General features: G+C 36.6%; 1 protein-coding gene across 2 annotated transcripts in view; it reads right to left on the reverse strand.

Moving 5' to 3' along the window:
• LOC135710866 (sodium-independent sulfate anion transporter-like) overlaps positions 1 to 20361 on the reverse strand; it is a 56019-nt gene that overhangs the window by 18139 nt on the left and 17519 nt on the right. The window contains exon 1 of one of the 2 annotated variants that reach the window (XM_065233566.1): positions 5212 to 5310. The exons of the other annotated variant lie outside the window; for it this stretch is intronic. Coding sequence (XP_065089638.1) covers positions 5212 to 5243 — 32 coding nt within the window. The 5' untranslated portion in view covers positions 5244 to 5310. Of the gene's footprint in view, positions 1 to 5211; positions 5311 to 20361 lie in introns of those variants that run through there. 2 annotated transcript variants of the gene reach the window in all.

Consider the following 20361-nt stretch of genomic DNA (forward strand, 5'->3'; position numbering starts at 1 on the left):
TATAAAATCCTGAGCACGGATTTGAGCACTGCTACTGACTTGATCGATCGTTGGAGAGTATAGCAATTTGATTTCTAAATTTAGTTTTTTTGAGAAAATTAACAAATAAATTTTCCGTGTACATTTTTTCTCAAATGCCTAATAGATTCCCTATAGCTTTTTCTCAGACTTAATTTCTATACAATCAATTGCTTTATAGACATGACTGTTTGAAAATCTTCTTCTTTTTCTTTGCATTTCAAGTTTATTGCTTATCGCGAATTAGCTTATTGCGTGCTCTCAACTTCGTGTTCTAGATGCACTTCCACTGTTATTAATTGAGAGCTTTCGATCTCTGATACCATTTTTACATTAGTATAATTGTGTGGCAAGTACAATCATACTCTATGCCCAGGGACCGAAAATTTAACCCAGTCCAGCATGGGTTTGCTTTGTAGCTGTGTCTTTATACACTGAACTAGAGAGGCCACGATTTTTTGCAAATATATATATTGTAAACACAAACACCCTTTTGAAAGATTAGTCTTGAGTCAAAATGGTCTCTTGCCCAGGATCCCTTATACCGAAGACATTTAAAAATATGTTAAAAAGTCGGAGAAGAATGAACCAGGTTGTGGTAGTTAATAGTTGATCAAAAGTCTTTGGAAATTTTCAGTCCAGTAACAAACAGGCAAATTCTTCCTTGGGTAACCTAGTAACAATCTACCTAAAATTTACTGCAGAAATATATTCAATGATGGCAACAATTTGAAAGATTTCGTTTATTCAGGATTTATAAATGATGGTCATAAACATTTAAATTTTATCGACCATGAAAATAATTCTAAGCAATTTTATTCGACTTTATCGACTCATATCGATACCAAAGTTTGTCTGTGACACCAAACACTTAAATCCTATGGTATTAATTTATTTCAGTTGTTATTCCACCATTTTGAACTCATTTTTGGAAATTATCGATTCAACATCTTCTAAAATGTAGTTGTTGTTTTTTTTTAGAAAGTAAAAAGTAGTAGTAGTAGTAGTAGTAGTAGTAGTAGTAGTAGTAAAATTTGAGCTAAGTAGTCGCACCCAATATTGACCTGCGCTCTTAAAATATAGATCTGCCAAAAGTAACGATGCGCCGGTCTTGACGTCGATGATGTTGTTTCAAATAGTGTCTTATCTAGTGATGATATGGTACGTTGTAAAAAATTTGCACTTTATCGCAGCTGCATGATGAGCAGCACCCTACTCTACATGTGGCGAAGGTGGCATTTGCCACACAACGAAAACCCGAGGGGCGGAAAATCGCTCTAATGTTCCTTGAACGTCTATAAAGTCCCTTTATCCTTACTTCTTGAAATTATGATTCGTTTCAAAAAGTTCTGTCAACATTTTCCAAGCACTATAATATTTGTTTTCTTATTTATCTCATATTAGTTTACCAGTTAACTTTCTCAAAATTTCAGGAAAAATTTCCTAAACATTCGTCGGCAAAACTTCGGACAAAACAACTACCATTAGGTTATTAAATCAAAACCTCAGTATGAAGACCTTTCTGCGCCCGAGGCAATTGTTCACCCTTCTTAAGCCTCAAGTTAAAGACTAAATAAGGGCAAGATAATAAATATAATCATACCTAAACCTAAAAAACAAACAAAAAACCAATGAAAACATACCTAAATATGGTTTCCCTTTATGCGTATAAGTCAGACTACCTCTGGCGTTTTACAAATCACTGCCAATTCGGTTTCTACGTTGCTGTTCAATTTATGCTGGTTCAGAAAAACATCGAAAACTTCACAGAAGTGCAGATATCTTCAGGAAAATTTTGAGAACTTCATAGCAGTATATGGAACATAAGGGAAGATCCAAAAACTTCAGGAACTTTCATGAACATTAGCAAAATGCGGAAGCTTTTCAAAGATGTTTAGTAAGCTCCAAAGTGAAATGTCTTCTATGTAAAGTTAAAGAACTGGATCGAATACTCGCGGTTGTCTCGAGGTTAGTGGAGATTTACAATATTTTGGATGGGAAAAGGGAGAAGGAGGTTTAAAATGTGATTTATGATACAAAGTTCAGTACTGTTTGAAGTGAGTCTGTACATGCTAAGCTTTTCTGCAATGATCCAGTACTTTACAAAGAAGTCACCAGCTTTTCTTAAGTTATTCGGTACCTTCCAAAGTGATTCCAAACATTCCTAATGTCAGTGCAGATAGACCTCGTTTTTGGAAACAGAACTACAGTGCACTCTCTAAAAAACTCGATATCGAAGGGACCATTGAGTAATAAAATAACAATCCCATACAAATTTGCTATCGCAGCAGCCATCACATTCATTTCAACTATGGTTCCACAACTTTAAATCGAGTTAGTGGACATCCAGTAGTGGAGAGTTGACAGCAAAATCGAGACCTTTTTCGATGTGTCACAATTGACAACTAATATGGCTTAGCGATAAGAATCAATACTCCCTTAAGTGAATCCTGTTGAAAAGCTATGGAAAAACTTTTGGAATGGAGGAGAATTTCTCGGTTTCCAAAAAAAAAACGAGAATCACGTCAATTCATTCCAATCCATTCCCAAATTGACCTACATTTGGACGCGGCCGGCCCTGATATTGCCCATCGTAAAGCATGAGACTACCAGTTTTAACACATTACAGATGCTAGTCCCATGCATTGTGTGTTGCTTCTCTGTGGAATACAGGTGATCTGGTAATAACAGAGTAGCAACCGTGGGCGGTTAATCATTCTCATACTTAATTATGCCTGTACTATCTGAAATGATTCAGTACTTTCTGGAGGTTTTCTGTAGTAATTTGTTACTTTCAAACTGATTCCGACATTTTCTAAAGAAATTTCGAACCTTTTTGAAATAATTCTGTGCTCCCCAAAGTGATTCAAATTTTTCTGAAATGATTAAATATTTTCTAAAGGGATTCCAAACCTTTATAAAGTAATTCAGCCTGTTGCAAAGTAATTCAGTTTTAGAGAAAATGATAGCAATCATTCCTAAAGTGATTCAGTACTCTCTGGAGTGATTCCGATTTTTTAAGTGATACAGTAATTTTTGAAATGATTCAGTACTTTTCAAATTTATCATAAACTTTTCCAAAATGATTCCGAACATTCCTGAAGATATTCAGTATTTTCTGAAGAGATTCTAATCATTTCTGACGTGATTCAGTGCATTTCTAAGTGATTCAATTGTTTCCGCAATCATTCAGTGCTTCCAAAGTGATTTCGTAAATTCCTGTCTCATTTTGGAGCCTCATTTGATTGTAGAATAGAGCGCTATCACCCATTTCCGTTCTATCGATCAGAAAAGATCAATAATATCAATGATTTCACCATGCACAAATCAAAAATAGGTTTGTTCCGATGCGTTAGTTTATTAGCTACAACATAAATCCTGTTAGAGCGCATTGTATGAATATTTACGCTCATTGTTCTCAAAACAAAAGAAGCGCTCCTAGCGAATTCCCTTTTTCTACGTTTATCCCTAGGACGAAGAAAATCTAATGGCGTTTCAATGCGTTTGGACGTAATTGAAACTCGTAGAACGAATTTAGAATCAAGAAGCAGTATTAGATTTTAAACAATATCTAAACAATTTGTGACTCTTTATCGAATCTAACGGTACGTATGGAAAGGTGAATAAATTTAGAAGTCATCTCTGACAGAAATATTCCATTTTTAGTTAAAACTCGTTCAGAAAAGAGAGGTAAAGTGCATGTTGTGCTTAGTAAGACAGAAATTAGATCAAAAACCCTACCTTTGAATAAACTCAGCATCATCGGAAAACAGAAAAAGTCTCGATTCTAATTAAATCAGTAACTTTTCTACACTTCCGGTGTAACGCCACTACTTCAACCGAGTTAACAAGTTCTGAACCGTCAAAATTTGCACCAGCGCCAACGTCTGTGCCCCATGTCGATCTGCATGATTAATTTGAACCAGTCTAACATACACTAGATAGGTATCATTTGACCTTAAAACACAAGCGAGATTTGTATTCTCGCCCTTCGGTCAAATCCGCATCGCGTTCTCATCTTCGCATCGTTTAGCGTCATGGTACTGATCGCACATACAAATCTTGAACTTGATCGCGTCCGACACCTACTCGTAGATTAGTGACGTGCATGCGAACGGTATTTTCCCACGATTTCCCATGCTTAACTACGGTTTTCTATTTTTATCAAAAAAAAAAAAAAAGGGGGCCATTGCTCTCCCTCTCACAGGATTAGAATGGTCTGCGTAAAACTTCTGTGGCTTACTAATAGTGTGTAGATTAGCGTGTTCCCTGCGTCAAAGTCATCAAGTAATCAAAACAAGATTATTAATCCAAAGCTGCACGCAGTGATAAAGCAGTAAATATATTTGCGCATGCTGGGGTAATCAGCTGAGTTCAAGAGATAACCCGTTTTTTCTCGAAAACAATTGCCACAGGTGACTGAAACGTGCTTCTTGACAACAAGGTGTCACTTGTTGCCGTTGTCTTTATGACAGTAATTGTAAATTAATTTCCACCAGGGAAATAAAAAGCTGTTTGTGCAAATTTCACTTTTTCCTGCTGCGAATGGATACAGTGTCAATTTAGATAAGACAATGGTAAACATTTTACTGCATCACAACTCGTGCCTAGATTTGCCACAAAGAAGGTGGCACGAGCTATTTGGCAATCTTACTCGTTGAATTGCAGATGTTTGTTTGATTTGAGATGGTGATGAGTCGTTTAGCAGTTCGTATGGAAAATATTTGCTGAATAACTTGTGCGAAAATGTTTCTACGTCTAATGAAGCAACCAAGCGTCTCCATTGAATTATGAACTCCATGAATGCTCAAAAACGAGTAGATTGCTGCTCAAGGTTTTCTTATTGTATCTATAGCTCTCTTCACCGCTAGTTGAAACGTCGGAGAATCCTCATCACCTTGAGCGTGTATTACATAAACAACACATTTTTGCGCTTATAACTTAATAACTGGACATTAACGTTCTTCCTATGGTCCACAATGGCTAAACAAGATAAACCGTCACTAGTTACGCATTGCCCCCGTACTTAAGCTGGCACCTTTTTATCTTATGATAAACATTTCACCCTGATGGGCTGTTGAATCACTTCCATATCATAAACTCATCCATCACGTTCCTGTTAGCGTATTCTCGCGTAGAACGTGACGTTTCCTACATACAGGAACGGTTGGTCACGAGAGTGCGTTCACTCACCTTATCTCGATACGGGGGATCCGCAGATCCATATTTTTTTTAGTGTTGGCGAGATTTTGCGCGTTAGCAATTGGTGACGACTGCCCTAGAACAGTTTTTGCGGATAAATCCTACGCGATCCTTAACGATCGACCGAGCGTGGTAAACTGAACGAACTGGGTGATGTGGTCCTTGTGCGATGGGGCTGCTCGTTTGCTTCGGATACTATTCGGAAGTAATGACGACCAATTGTTTGAGTGTTATCTACCGTTAACGACCGATTGTGGGGATGTTAATGATGTTGATTGGGTTTTTATTTTCAAAATTTAATTATTTGGAAATCGTTCCAGCTATATGTTTAAAGTTAAAGTTACGGATGTAATCGACAAGTTACCTGAGAAGCTGCCACCTGACGGCAATAGCAACATCAAATTACCTCATCCGCAAACACGGAGCGTCGCACAGTGGAAGCATGAACGAGACCAAATTTTTGGATCACTGTCAAGTTCAAAGATGAGAAAAGATCTTGCTTCGGTAAAAGGCAGCAAGATTGGATGCTGGCGTGTTTACTTGTTTTAAGTGTATTGGTTCATTTGCCGGGGCAGTCAGTGTTTTGAAAACGGCGAGCAAGATAAATCCACTTATAAAAGAGGAGAAAATCTGGGGTGATGACGTTTGAGTGAATTAAAGCTAAATTTGTTTGCCAAAAAAGGAGGTATCTCACGTTACATTTATATTGGTCCTTATTCCATGTTCGGACACAGCAGTTGTAACGGTTTGTGAGCGGTTTTCGTTATACAAGAACAAGGTATCCAAGGATACCATGTATTCTTATTTTTTATACGAAAAAAGTTGAGAACCCTTGTTTATGTTGATACCGTAATCCAGTCAAGAAGAATTGCGGAAATGTTCGGAATAAGTTAAAAAAATTGGGGAAAATTAAAAAATTTGAAAATTTATTCCAAACTTGTACAAGCTTAGTTCTGTTAACATGGAGGCGAACCAGCCCAAGGCTGAAAGCCTCCCTAATAAAGTTAAATAATAATAATAGTTCTGTTAACACCTTTTAATGATAGAAAATAAAATTTATCAATTTATTTGATTCCTTACAGATAACGGTCATTTGAATTTTTACCGACTTTTTCAGCAATTCAAAAGCCTAGTAAAAAATACTGACTCCTCTAAAATAATCTTAGTGTGTAATCTTAGATCCATAGGCCAACATTAGAGCCATTTCCCCAATATTGACATGTAGGGGAAATGGCTCTAATGTTGGCCTATGGATCTAAGATTGGGCCCATCGTTAAAAATTGGGACGGTACTAATGGATATTTTTAGTAGATTTCTGAATTTATGTATGGGTCCAAATTAGGGGCATTTAGACCGACATTACATCCATTTCCCCTATTTCTTCAAATTCAAAATTAATAAAACTTTGGCGAAGCCTTATTGTAACCATTAAGCACAAACTGGCACGTTACGCCTGCTGTCAACTAAGTGTACTTTGAAAAGTCTTACAATTGTTAATCGAGAGCGAGAGCGGCAAGACAATAAGAAATTATCCGATACAACTCAAAATTCTCTCTCTTGACCAATACGGTTCTGAACCTGAGAAATCCTCTAAATTTTCTTTAGCAAAAGTCCAGCAGCACCTTCATACGGACCAAATCTCAATTCCGTCTGTAAACACCTAAATATGCCCTAGACTAAATACGACTGCAGTCCCTAAAGTTTATCGAAACTTTCAATAGACATGCTCGGGATTTCCTCTCGACGTCCTCTGAAACCCTGTGTCACAAAAAATAAAATATCTAATAGAGGAAATAGATGTATTGTCGGCCTAAATGCCTATAATTTGGGCCCATACATAAATTCAACAATCGACTAAATTTTCAATAGCGTACAAAAATATCCATTAGTACCGTCCCAATGACGCGTTCATCTAGACAACATTGATAAATAGCAAATTTTTAGCGATGGGCCCAATCTTAGATCCATAGGCCAACATTAGAGCGATTTCCCCTATGTGTTGGTAGAGAAAAAATGTAAACTTTGCGGGAGACGATGTCTTAACACTCGAAAGCAATTTTGTGAAATATGAAGTAAAACAAATCCTAGCTAGTTCTGCATGATGATTTTGTTTGATTTTATTTAATTGTAAAGTCGCTGGGAAATACCAGCTGGCCATTTGTTTTTTTTATTATTTCCTTACTTGAATACAGGCAAAAACTCACAAACAGGCTGCTTTTTAATGGTATACAGTGTGATAATTCAATTATCAATAAATTATCTCAACATTTAGTGGCAAACCATTCATAAATTTTGGTAACATACAAAAATTCTATAATCCACATTAAATTTCATATGGCATTGAAACAATCTTTTCGACGTTACTACAAGGGTGATTGATTAGACGAAAGAAACGAATCGTGCGGAATGAAAGCCGAGGAAAAACTAATTGCACCAATATATTCAGGCCTACAATTCCACACCTTCTATAGACAGGTTGAGCCTTGATAGCTAGCTGACCTTGACCAATGTCCAAATAATACTCTTAACAAATTTTTGGTGGCTCTGAAAAGGACCGTTTTGTAGTGATGGTTGAGTAGTTCCACATAACATATGTGGAACTCGATAATCAAAAATCAACCCCATTTCAGTGATTTCAAGTGGTATAGAAAGACATCGATCTGTCAAATCGATTATACTAGCTGTAAAATGAGAAAAGGGATCAAGGGGTAGTCAATTCCATTAAAATACTTATAGTGTGGTTTATAATTCTCTGTCTTCATAGAACTTTTGAACTTATGTCTTGGTTTTTCCTTAACTATTTACGCCCTTTGTTGTAGCTAGCTCCTCACCTTGCGTTACACAGCAAAATATATATTAACGTTTGCAATCAAAAAAGTATAAATACGTATATTGTATTGTTTTTCTGTAGCTATGGCAAAAAATGGAGAAAATCCACGCCAATACTTCTTCTAACCTTAAATATTTTTGTATACTTAGAAGAAAAATGTATGTACCATTGTTTCGTTAATCTTTTTTAAATGTTTGGAACCAATTGCATCAACCTTTGATTTTATTTTGGATTCGTAGGAGAAAAAATAAGACCGCGCAAATTAATAGTTAACAACATAAGCAACATTTTGAAGTCCAAAGAGAAGCAGCATCATTTTGCAACAAGTGTCCCGGTATATGCGGAAATTATGCAGTGTTTTGAGCTGACCATCGTTCCATTCGCAAGAATTTCGCAAGCAGGACGATAAATCAAATCGAGTGCTTATCGATACCTGTAATACCCAAGTATTCAATCCTCCATATGCTCTCAGTTGCGGACGAGGCTGCGGCCAATTAAAAATGTTTTGAGCAAAAGATCTACTCCAGTTATTTTGCACTAAAAACGTGGAAAGATTGATCGAATAGGCAAAGAAAGAACGTTCCTAGCAAACTTTTTTCGACCACTGTGGCTAAGGTCCCAACCTGGGGGCCCCAGGTAGCTGTCTCAAAGTTAACAGGAACGGCTAATAGAGATGAACTAGCCTTCAGCTAAAAATCTCTCAAATAAAGATTAAAACAAGAACAACGGCTATATTTTCTAGCAACAATAAGCACTATTTACCAACGAAAGTTATCGTTTGAATCTATTTTACATAGTGTGCCAGTATTGGCACTAGTGGTCCAGTAGGGCCAAATTTGAAATAAATTTTAATGGATTTATTCGCGTAGATTTCTGCGAAAACATATGTTCTAACCTTGTATTGAATCAAGTTTAGAAAGATTGTTAAAATGTGAAATTTAAGATAAGGTCAATTTGACGACCACTAGGGCCTAAATCTGGTACACATACCCTAGTTATGTTTTTAGATTTCTAAGACAAATTTAAACTTTTTTTTATGACTCATTTTTTTTCTTTATTTTTGAGATTTTTAGCCGTAGGCTAGTTCATCACATTCATGACACTAATAAGTTGACTTATGAATTATATTATTCATATAAAATGTTAGTTTTATTACATCTATTCAACGCAAACATAAAATCTTCGAATTGTTTGCATTCAATTACATTCAACTATCGAAATTTACGCAATGAATCGAAAGGAATTCAATCAGGTTAAAGAGAAAAAGAAATATTGCATCTGTAAATATGCCATATTTCTGGTTAATAACGCTCTTGATTGGCTTCTGACCGGCTTGAAAATGTTAGTTAAAAAAAAAAACCCCTGTAGAGCTGGTCGAAAAAAGAAAGGCCGCATTATCCGATATAAGTCATACAAGGTCTGCAACAGCAGGAAGCAGAAATATTGTAAACATTGCTGCGCAAGCGAATGACGACGTTACGTCAGCACAACATTCCATACTGCAAACAGCAGACGTGACATCACAGGCAACAGTTGTTTCGTGTAAAAAGATAAACTCTTAGGTGAAATACGAACACCACATTCCACATTCAACTGTGTAATACCAATAAGTCAGTTGGGCCAGACCTTGTATGATTGACATCGCGCATAGACGAGTGCACGGATGGATTTGAGTTCACTCACTCGATAAAAAGTGACACAACAGCGGGGCCCTGTTTACTAAAAATGAACACATGAATAATACTCACGTAACATTTGAAACGGGTCTATCAACTAATGTACACAAAACTTGTTAAGCCTTTTTGTGCGAACCGAATACGCTCACGCAAACTAACAACACCATCGGGCAGAGGATATTCTCCCCTTCCCGATAGTGCTCTTGGTTTGCGTGGACGTGCTTCGGTTTTCGTGGAAAGGACCTAGCAAATTATTTACAAAAGTCGATAGGCCCTTTTCAAATGTTACGTGAGCATTATTTATGTGTTCATTTTTAGTAAACAGGGTCTCGCTAATGTGCCAAATTTTTTTCAGTAGATGAACAAAAGTTCACCCCCCAACAAACAATCGTCTATTGAAGAAACGACTTCTTGGCCATTTTATTCAACTGCATGCTTAATAGTACTTGTACTATTTTGAATAATAATTTCTGTTCAGGCTTTGTTCACACAAATCTAGAGAATTTATTCAACCACAACATCGAAATATTTGGTGTTGAATAAGGTATGTCGAGAAGCTTTTATTCGACTTATATTGAGTTGTAACAGAGTTTATACGATAAAATTAATGATTATTCAGCGTTTTTATACATCACTGCTTCTCCTTAAAACAGTGATGCTCTTGTATACGCTTGATTCTCATGTGAAGTAACGTTTAATTAGACATTATTATACATTTATTAAACGATTATTCAACTGTGGGAAAATTAACCCGAAAATAAGATCAACGGGGACAGGGAAGGGGGTGTTGTGGTGTGTTTTTCTTAAGTGTATTGTATTTCATTATTTCTGACGTGGCTCGCACCGCACAGATATTAGAAAATTTATTAAATACTTATACATGTCGCTGTATGGTATGGGATTCGAACCATGTACCTTCCGATCACCAGCCGCTTGCCTTGTCATCTGAGCTATCCTAGAATTCATTATATGGGCAACTCAATAATCTATAAAAGCTTGCATGAAAGTAAATACCTATCAGCATTCCCGATCGCAACGCTAGCTTCTTGAAGGCCCTGTGGGAATGATTAATTCATTCATCATTGTTTTGTATGAGAACAATGTTGCCTCTTCACATCTCCAAGTCGAAAGAAAGGATGCTCGGTTATATTTTAAACTAGATCAATGCATTCATTATCGTGAGTCATGTGATCGATGAATTAATTATTGTAAAAAAAAAAGGTTTGAGCTTGGGATTGAACTCATGACCTTCTAATTGGAAAGCGGAAACGGTAACCAATACTCTACTGATTTCGCCTTGTTGTAAGACTGAATCAGTGTTGTCGAATAATGAATCTAATACGTCGTTTATAAAGCATTTACAAATCATGTGATTACAACATGGACGCATAGTGGTATAAGAGCTATTATGCTGACTGTATTCACCTTTATTCAAAAATATTGTAAAGTAATGCAATGCAATCTTATAAATGAGCTGGAGAACATTTATTAGACGTCTAATAAAGCATGTTATTAAATCAATTGAAAACAGTCGAATTAAAGTGTCAATGTATGTATGTAATGTACACTCATTCAATTTGTTATTAGATCGAACTTCTGGCGTTGAATTGGGAAGACATTTAACACTTTTACAGCTTTTAATAAGTAAATTAATCAGATCAGAGCAAACAGTGGAATAAATGTGCATCTATCGATCTCAATTAGCTTTTTCAGCACATAATTCGACAACTCTTTTTATTCAGCATTGTACACTGTTATACAACATTAATTCAATATATTTGCTTATTTGTGACTTTGAATTGTTTGTTGGGTGGTATAAGAGCTATTTGCTGAGTGTATTCACCTTTATACAGCAATATTGTAAAGCAATGCAATGAAATCTAATAATGGAGCTAGAAAACATTTATTAGACGTCTAATAAAGCATATTATTGAATCAATTGAAAACAGTCGAATTAAAGTCTCTATGTATGTGCAAATTACACTTATTCAGTTTGTTATTAGATCAAGCTTCTGGTTCTGAATAAGGAAGACAGTCAACGTTTATAAAGCTTTTAATAAGAAAATTAATCATATCAGAGCAAACGGCGGAATAAAGACGCATCTATCGATTTCAATGACCTTTTTTCAGCACATAATTCGACATCCTGTTTTATTCAGCATTGTACACTGCTATACAACATTTATTCAATGTGTATGCTTATTTGTGACTTTGAATTGTTTGTTGGGCCGTGCACTCGTCTATTATCCTGACAATTTACGATTTGCCTTCTTTCTATATCTCTTTACTCTTATGGTTAAATCCCATCAACAATCGTCAGTATGTGCGTGAAGCCTGGTGGACATTTCCTTACCTTTTCACTTCTATGAAAATCGCAAAAGATACTATCAAGCTTTGTGTGAAGAGATGGTGGCTAGCTGGTTCTATGGTGGAGTGAAGAAATAAGACAAAGTACGCTATGTTTCATGCACATATTTTCAGATGCTTATAAGATTTTACCATAGGAGTAAAGAGTTGCAGGGTCATCGTCAACGTCAACGTCAATGCTTACTGGGCATTTAACAATATATCTGCTTTTCTTTCATAAGAGCTAATGTCACAAACGTAAACTTTTTCTGCAAATTTCTCTAGAATGAAAAACCACTCAAGTCAACTACACGTAAACTGTGTAGAGGGAGTAAATATCCGATGGAATTGGTGGCTTACATGGAATGACTTTGAGCTACAATAAATATACGAAAGAAGACATTGTTTACGTTTTCGACATTGGTCCTTATGAACGCACAGTGGCGATATCACGACAATTTTGTTTTGACAGATCGATGACCAACTATACCAGTTATACCACTGAGGCAACACAAAAAAGGGGTCAACTTTTAGAAAATTATTTTGCATGCAGTTCCACATATGTTATGTGGTAGTTCTGAGCTGGGTGTTCAACACGAATGAGGCTGTCGAGCTGTATGTCATTTGGAGCGAGGGTGACACGCATGGCATAGATGACCGAACCGCAGCGACTCACGAAGAGCTACTGATTCCGCTCCAAAGCATAGCGGTGCAACTTCTTCCTCCTTTGATGGTTGCTTATGTGGGCTCTGCAGCTCGCTGCTTGCAGGCAGCCTTTCGTTATTACTGGAGAACAATTTTCAACGCCAAACGCCGAAAGCACTGCTACTGCTGCTACAATTTTCGAGGACCGAACACCACCACACAGTGGTGTGGTCATTAGGAGCGTGTGGTTCTGAGTATGGCGATGAGTTTGCAAAATATTACACAATTCCAACCTCCCTATTCGCACGCGCCCGAGGATCGGAGGCGAATGCCACTTCGACTTTTTTTTTTTTTTTTTTTTTTTTTTTTTTAACTCTTTATTTGTTCCAAATTCAAAATAAATTACATTTCATTTTAACCTAGGTGCTCCAGTTACTGCAGTAACGTACCAGCCTTAATTGTTATGATATATATCTAAGTGTTTTTACATTGTTCATGTCTTGGCAATTCAGTATTTTAAACAGGTTTTTTAACCTGCATGTCAGTATAACAATTGATATCTTAAAACTAAAAACTAAAACTAAATCTTATCTAAGTATAAAGGGAATTAATCGTTGCAATTGAGGATTGCAACGATTTTTGCCTGAAATTATTAATTATTTTGTTGGACATTTGTGCTAAAGTCTCAACATTCGAAATTCTATGTACTTCGGTTGTACGGTACCAGGGAGGCAACTTCAAAATCATTTTCAGAATTTTGTTCTGAATCCTTTGAAGTGCTTTTTTCCTGGTAGTGCAGCAACTAGACCATATTGGCACAGCGTAAAGCATGGCCGGTCTAAAAACTTGTTTAAATATTAGAAGTTTATTCGTCAGGCAAAGCTTGGATTTCCTGTTTATAAGAGGATACAAACATTTTATATATTTGTTACATTTGGCTTGAATGCCCTCAATGTGATCTTTAAAAGTTAATTTTTGGTCAAGTATTAATCCAAGATATTTCACTTGGTTTGACCAGGAAATTGGAACTCCGTTCATAGTGACTATGTGACTACTACTAGGTTTCAAAAAGGAAGCCCTGGGCTTATGTGGAAATATTATAAGTTGAGTTTTGGAAGCGTTGGGAGAAATCTTCCATTTTTGTAAATAAGAAGAGAAAATATCTAAACTTTTCTGAAGTCTGCTGCAAATAACACGAAGACTTCTTCCTTTAGCGGAAATGCCTGTGTCATCAGCGAACAAAGATTTGTGGCAACCCTGAGGCAAATCAGGGAGGTCCGAAGTGAAAATGTTATACAATATAGGCCCAAGAATGCTACCCTGAGGAACTCCTGCTCTAACAGGTAGTCGATTAGATTTGGAATTTTGATAATTTACCTGCAGAGTTCTGTCAGTTAAATAATTTTGAACTAATTTCATAATGTAAAGTGGAAAATTAAACTTTTTCAATTTAGCAATCAAACCTTCATGCCAAACACTGTCGAATGCTTTTTCTATGTCTAGAAGAGCAACTCCAGTTGAGTGGCCTTCAGATTTGTTAGAACGAATTATATTGGTAACTCTCAAGAGTTGATGAGTAGTTGAATGCCCATGGCGAAATCCAAACTGCTCATCTGCAAAAATTGAGTTCGTATTGATGTGAAGCATCATTCTATTCAAAATTATTTTTTCAAAAAGTTTACTTATTGAAGAAAGCAAACTTATTGGACGGTAGCTAGAAGCTTCAGCTGGATTTTTATCCGGCTTCAAAATAGGAACAACTTTTGCATTTTTCCATTTATCAGGAAAGTATGCCAAATGGAAACATCTGTTAAATAATTTTACCAAGAAAGACAAGGTACTCTCTGGGAGTTTTTTGATGAGGATATAGAAAATTCCATCATCACCTGGAGCTTTCATATTTTGAAACTTTTTAGTTATAGACCTTACTTCGTCCAAATCAGTCCCCCAGGAATCATCAAAAATATTTTCCCGAGAGAAAATATTCAGAAAATCCCCAGCAACCTGATTCTCAATAGGACTAGTAAGACCCAAACTGAAATTATGGGAACTCTCGAATTGCTTAGCAAGTTTCTGAGCTTTTTCCAAATTTGTGATCAAAATTTTACCACCTTCTTTAAGCGCTGGAATAGGCTTTTGAGGTTTTTTCAAAATTTTTGTGAGTTTCCAAAAGGGTTTGGAACTCGGGTCTAATTTAGAAATATTATTTTCAAAAGTTTTGTTCCTCAGGGCAGAGAATCGCTTTTTAATTTGTTTTTGCAGATCCCGCCAGATAACTTTCATGGCAGGATCGCGTGTTCTTTGATATTGTCTCCTACGGACATTTTTAAGACGGATCAAGAGCTGAAGATCATCGTCTATTATAATTGAATCGAATTTAACCTCGCATTTTGGTACTGAGGCAGCTCTTGCTGCAACTATAGAAGTAGTCAGAGATTCAAGAGCATAATTAATTTCATCTTTGGTTTGCAAAGGAATGTTTGGATCGAAGTTATATTCCATAAATGTTCGATACTGCTCCCAATCAGCTCTATGGTAATTGAAAGTAGAGCTGTTGGGATTACAAATTATTTCTTGGGATATTTCAAAAGTTACTGGAAGGTGATCAGAACCGAAGTCAGCATGGGTAACCAATTGGCTACAAAGTTGACATGAATCAGTTAAGACCAAATCAATAGTGGAGGGATTTCTTGCAGAAGAAAAGCATGTTGGGCTGTTTGGATATTGAATAGTGTAATAACCTGCAGAACAATCATCAAACAGAATATTACCATTGGAATTGCTTTGAGCATTATTCCATGAGCGGTGTTTTGCATTAAAATCACCAATAATGAAGAATTTAGACCTATGACGGGTAAGTTTCTGGAGGTCACCCTTGAGAAAATTCTTTTGCTGGCCTACGCATTGGAATGGCAAATAGGCAGCTATAAACGTAAGTTGTCCAAATTTTGTTTCAATAGAAACTCCCAAAGTTTCAAAAACTTTGGTTTCAAATGAAGAAAGAATTTTATGTTTGATTCGTCTATGAATAATGATGGCAACGCCACCACAGGGTCCATCAAGACGATCATTTCTATAAATTAAGTAATTTGCGTCCTTCTTAACCTTATGGGCAGGTTTAAGGAACGTTTCAGTTATAACGGCAATATGCACGTTATGAACTCTCAAAAAGTTAAATAGCTCGTCTTCATTATCTTTAAGAGATCGAGCATTCCAATTTACAATATTTAATGCTTTAAAATCCATTACTGAATTTTAAAGTCATGACAATATTATTTGCAAATTTTACTCCAGTTTGAATAGCATCAAACATGGAGTTAGATTTAAGCATATCAGAAATCATGTCAATTAATGAATTCTGTAAAAATTCCATTTTAGGAGCAGTAATGCTTCCTAAGTCAAAATTGTCAAAATTTCCGTTAGAACGTTGGTTAGTATTTTGATTTCTACCCGCTGCAATAGCAGCATAGGTAGCTCCATTAACTCGCTGAACATTGTTAGCAGCGAGGGGAGTAGGTACAGATGAAACATTTGAAGCAGGGGAGATATTTGTACCTACGGGTACGAATGTAGAATTTGTTCCTCGCTGACCGTTGTTAACAGCAGAGGAATTTGTACCTGGTCGGAAACGTGGAGCGTTTCCTACCTGACGGTTAGAACGAGATTGTAGGATCGCTTTGCGAGTATTACATTCCCAAAAATTGGATTTGTGGTTTTCACCACAATTTGAACATTTAAATTTCTTAGGATCTTCCTTCACAGGACAGTGGTCCTTTGCGTGAGAGGAATCACCACAATTCATGCATTTAGCTGGCATGTAGCAATTTTTAGTTCCGTGACCCCATCCCTGGCACTTACGGCACTGGGTGAGGTTTTGGAAATTTCCTCCAGTCTTCCTGAAGTGTTCCCACTTCACTCGGACATGGAGCATAAGGCTAGCTTTTTCTAAGGCCTTAAGGTTGTTTAGTTCACTAGACTTGAAGTGAACTAAATAAAAATCATTAGAAATCCCGTTGCGCGAATCGCCAGGACGGGATTTCATTTTCATTTTGATTACTTGGAGTGGCACAACTCCAAGTAATTTTGCCAGTTCATCTTTGATCTGATCCAGGGATTCACCACTGGGCAGTCCTTTCATGACAACCTTGAACACACGTTCAGTTTTGGTGTCGTAAGTAAAAAATTTGTGCTTCTTCTCAGTAAGATACTTGAGAAGACATTTAAATCCGTCCAAGGTTTCAGCCAATACACGGCATTCACCCCGACGTCCAATTTGTAGTGAAAACTTAACTTTCACGAAATTCAAAAGTTCCATGCGAAGAGCATGGAAATCGGTAGTGGTTATCACAATAGGGGGAATCTTTTCCTTCTTGGCATTAAGCCGGGAAAGTTTACTAGAATTTTTCTTGGATGATGGATCATTCTCATCATCCGTGAGCAAATCAAATTGATTACTCAAATTAATTTCATCAGAAGGGGGGTCAAGAGTTTGCCCCTTTCTTTTGCGTTTAGGCGCCATGGCGGCAGTAAATTTTTATCCAAATCGATTTCCAAGCAGATTACTATAAGAATCTGAAGGATCGAAGAGGAATTTTCCAAATCGATATCCAAGAAGGATTACCTCGGGTAGGGTCCAAACAAGGATCGAAGAGGAATAAGAGTTGAACAAGGTAGAAAATTTTTACAGGTTGAGCACTGAAAAGTGCTGTTTAAATTTGTTGTAGCTTTAGGTAGTAGTAACACTTCCTTCAGCAAAAAGCAAATAGATCCGCACGGCAAGAGAGCACGATGCGGACTGATGCCACTTCGACTTGTTTCATCTACTTACTACTCCATGACGACTGTGCTGGGGAAGCAGCATATGCATATAGGTAATTGGTAGATTTGTTAGTTAATTCGACGCTTTTGGACAATGCTGGACATTTACCAGTTTTTCATTAGTTTCTTGTTGAAAATAAACATTCGGAAGCATTGTTATCGATACGTAGCCATATTTCTGATCGATTGGTGATAAAATTATTGAAATTGGACCAGGGGCAGCTGAGTTATTGACGTTCAAAATCTTTCTTAATTTGTTACATGTTCCATTTTCAGTTTTCTCAAAGTGTACCCCCATATAGAAATCAAAGACGTAGTCCTACGTCAAAATCAGTTTTTTCTTAGATTCCTGAGAAAATTTTCATGCAAAACTATGTTTTCTATCTTATCATGGGAAAAATTGGACCCTTAGCAAAACTGAAAGGTCGATATTTTGTGGTTTTTTTGAGTCCAACTTTATGCCATGATGTTTTACAAAATTTTTTTTTAGATTTTTGATATAATTTTCCAATAATTTTATAAAAATCAAATCAAATTAATAAAAATTAAAGGGCTGTGTCCTAGACACGACCGTAGTATGACGTAGAACCACACAAAATTGATGCTTTTCATGCATTTTTGACTATTATACTTCATCGTAAAATTTTCAAGTATTTCAAGGTTTCGGTTATGGTTCACTCAAAACAATTTAAACATTTTTCTTGCCAAATATATTAATGTGAAATCCCACATGATTTCATTTGACTCAGAAGTACACATGAAATTTATACGCAAATGAATAGTATGAGTGGTCACGCATGGTTTTCATATGTACATGTATTAAGTATGTGGCCGACACATAGATATAGATTTGTTGATTACGTTGCAACAATTACTGTGTGGAACACATATAAACTCCAGAACAAGATCCTTAGGATGATCCTAAACAGTCCTCCACAGACCAGAAATTCTGAGGTTCACCGCCTGGCTGGCCTTCAGCCTCTCGAAGAGCGACGAACGGTCTCCTTGGAAAGGTTCAGAGACACCTGTCTGAGATCAGATCTTAAGATCATACGTGATCTGGCACGTTAGTTAAGTTAGACTCGTAGTTAGGTAGGTTATCAAATTTTTCAATTAAAACAAAACACACCCCCAAGGGATATTCTGTTAACTAGATGAAATACGCAAATACTAAATTGGAATATCCAATAAAAAAAGATGAAGCGCCAGATAGGCTAATCAATTTAAATGTAAAATCAATGTATACACCATAATCAACAGAAATAAACGAATTTTTACTACTACTACTTTTACAGTCAGTGCAGTGTAATTCATCAACAAAATACCAGCGAATATGTCTTTCAAGCAATTTTTTTCACAAATTTGAAAGTTTTGGTGTGGGAAGAAATTAAGGGAAAAACTTCTGTTTTTTACTAATAATTGTGGTTTGTTTAAAATTTATTTCCCGGAAAAAAGTGATCGTCAAAGTCCATGACTTTTTCGGATTATTGTTGAGAGGTTGTTGTGAAGGGGGGAGGGGGTTTACAAACATGTCTTTTCCTCATTGTGTCGCATTCCTCATTGTGGTCACGCCGTGATCCACCTTTAGCCAATGACTTGGTCCTGCATGGTGGCACGCCGTCCGAGGCGACAATGAGCAAAAGCACGACAGCAGCGCTGTTTTATATCTTTTCATGTTCAAGCAGAATGATGTGCAACCAAGTGGTATTCGTTTATGATGACTGGGTTTGGGAAAAAGGCTTATTTCATGAAAACAGTGATAAAATTATCATTTGTGCATTTTCAATAGTTTAATTACAGAAAAAATGAAAAAATATTTTTTTCAACAGCTTTGTAATGTTATATCCTATCGATTGGCGTATTTGGATTTTAATTTCATCTATAAATGACAAAGTTACAAGCGTTCAAAACCTAACACTCCTTCACCACACATATTTTTTGATTTGCACCCCAGTATAGTCGACAAAGACGTAGTTCTATGTCAAAAATCCATGCAAAAAAAAGAACATCTAGTAGAGTGTGACAAGTTTTTTTCTCATATAGAAGGGATCCCACGGAATGTGTAACAAATATAAAATGGTTAAGTTGCAGTTGAAAAATCATCAGGACTATCTCTAAATCAAGTTTTTCAGAGTTGCCGCAATATTGTTTATTGCAATATGTTTGTAACACCCATGGCTGTCATTTGGAGGGTTATCTCTCTGGTTTCCAGACGAAATGCTATTTTGAGCCACCGTTTTTTCTCAAAAACAAAAGGAGCGAATCAATTTTTCCATTCCATTTAAGCCTACCCGTATGACGAAGTTAATCCAATACATGATCCTATATGTTTGTGCGAAATTGAAACCCGTGGGCCGACTATATTAACAATTTGGGATTGGATCTATAGTTTATTTTCCTTGATTTGTTTTCCGTCGATTTTGTTTACCATGCTGAGCACCAATACTACCGACGCCAGCGAGGCAGCTCCCACACCTGGACCCTACCAACTGATGAACGGGAGATCAACGGCTTTACCTCTCTTCCGAAGGAAGGCGTGATTAGAGATGTTATGCCTCAGAACAACCCGGCGCACTATGGGCAAAAATGGGTCCAAAATTACCCAAAATTCAATATCTCAACAGCACGCTGAATTCCGGCCATGAAAAACGATTTTTCCGAAGGGAAATCGTCCGGGGAATCGATTGCACGTAGTCCCATAGACCGGAGAGCCTTGTAGGTATGTGTTTTGGACAACTTAACCCCATTTTCCCCTACTTTTTGGAGGAAATGTTTTTTCACAGCTCTATTTTTCGTAAAACATAAGCAATTTATGCATGGTTTAAG

The sequence above is a fragment of the Ochlerotatus camptorhynchus genome, unplaced genomic scaffold, assembly GCF_037179485.1.
Source record: "Ochlerotatus camptorhynchus isolate MF236.1 unplaced genomic scaffold, CSIRO-AGI_Acam_v1.1 ptg000404l, whole genome shotgun sequence".
In the NCBI taxonomy this organism is placed as follows: Eukaryota; Metazoa; Arthropoda; class Insecta; order Diptera; family Culicidae; genus Ochlerotatus; species Ochlerotatus camptorhynchus.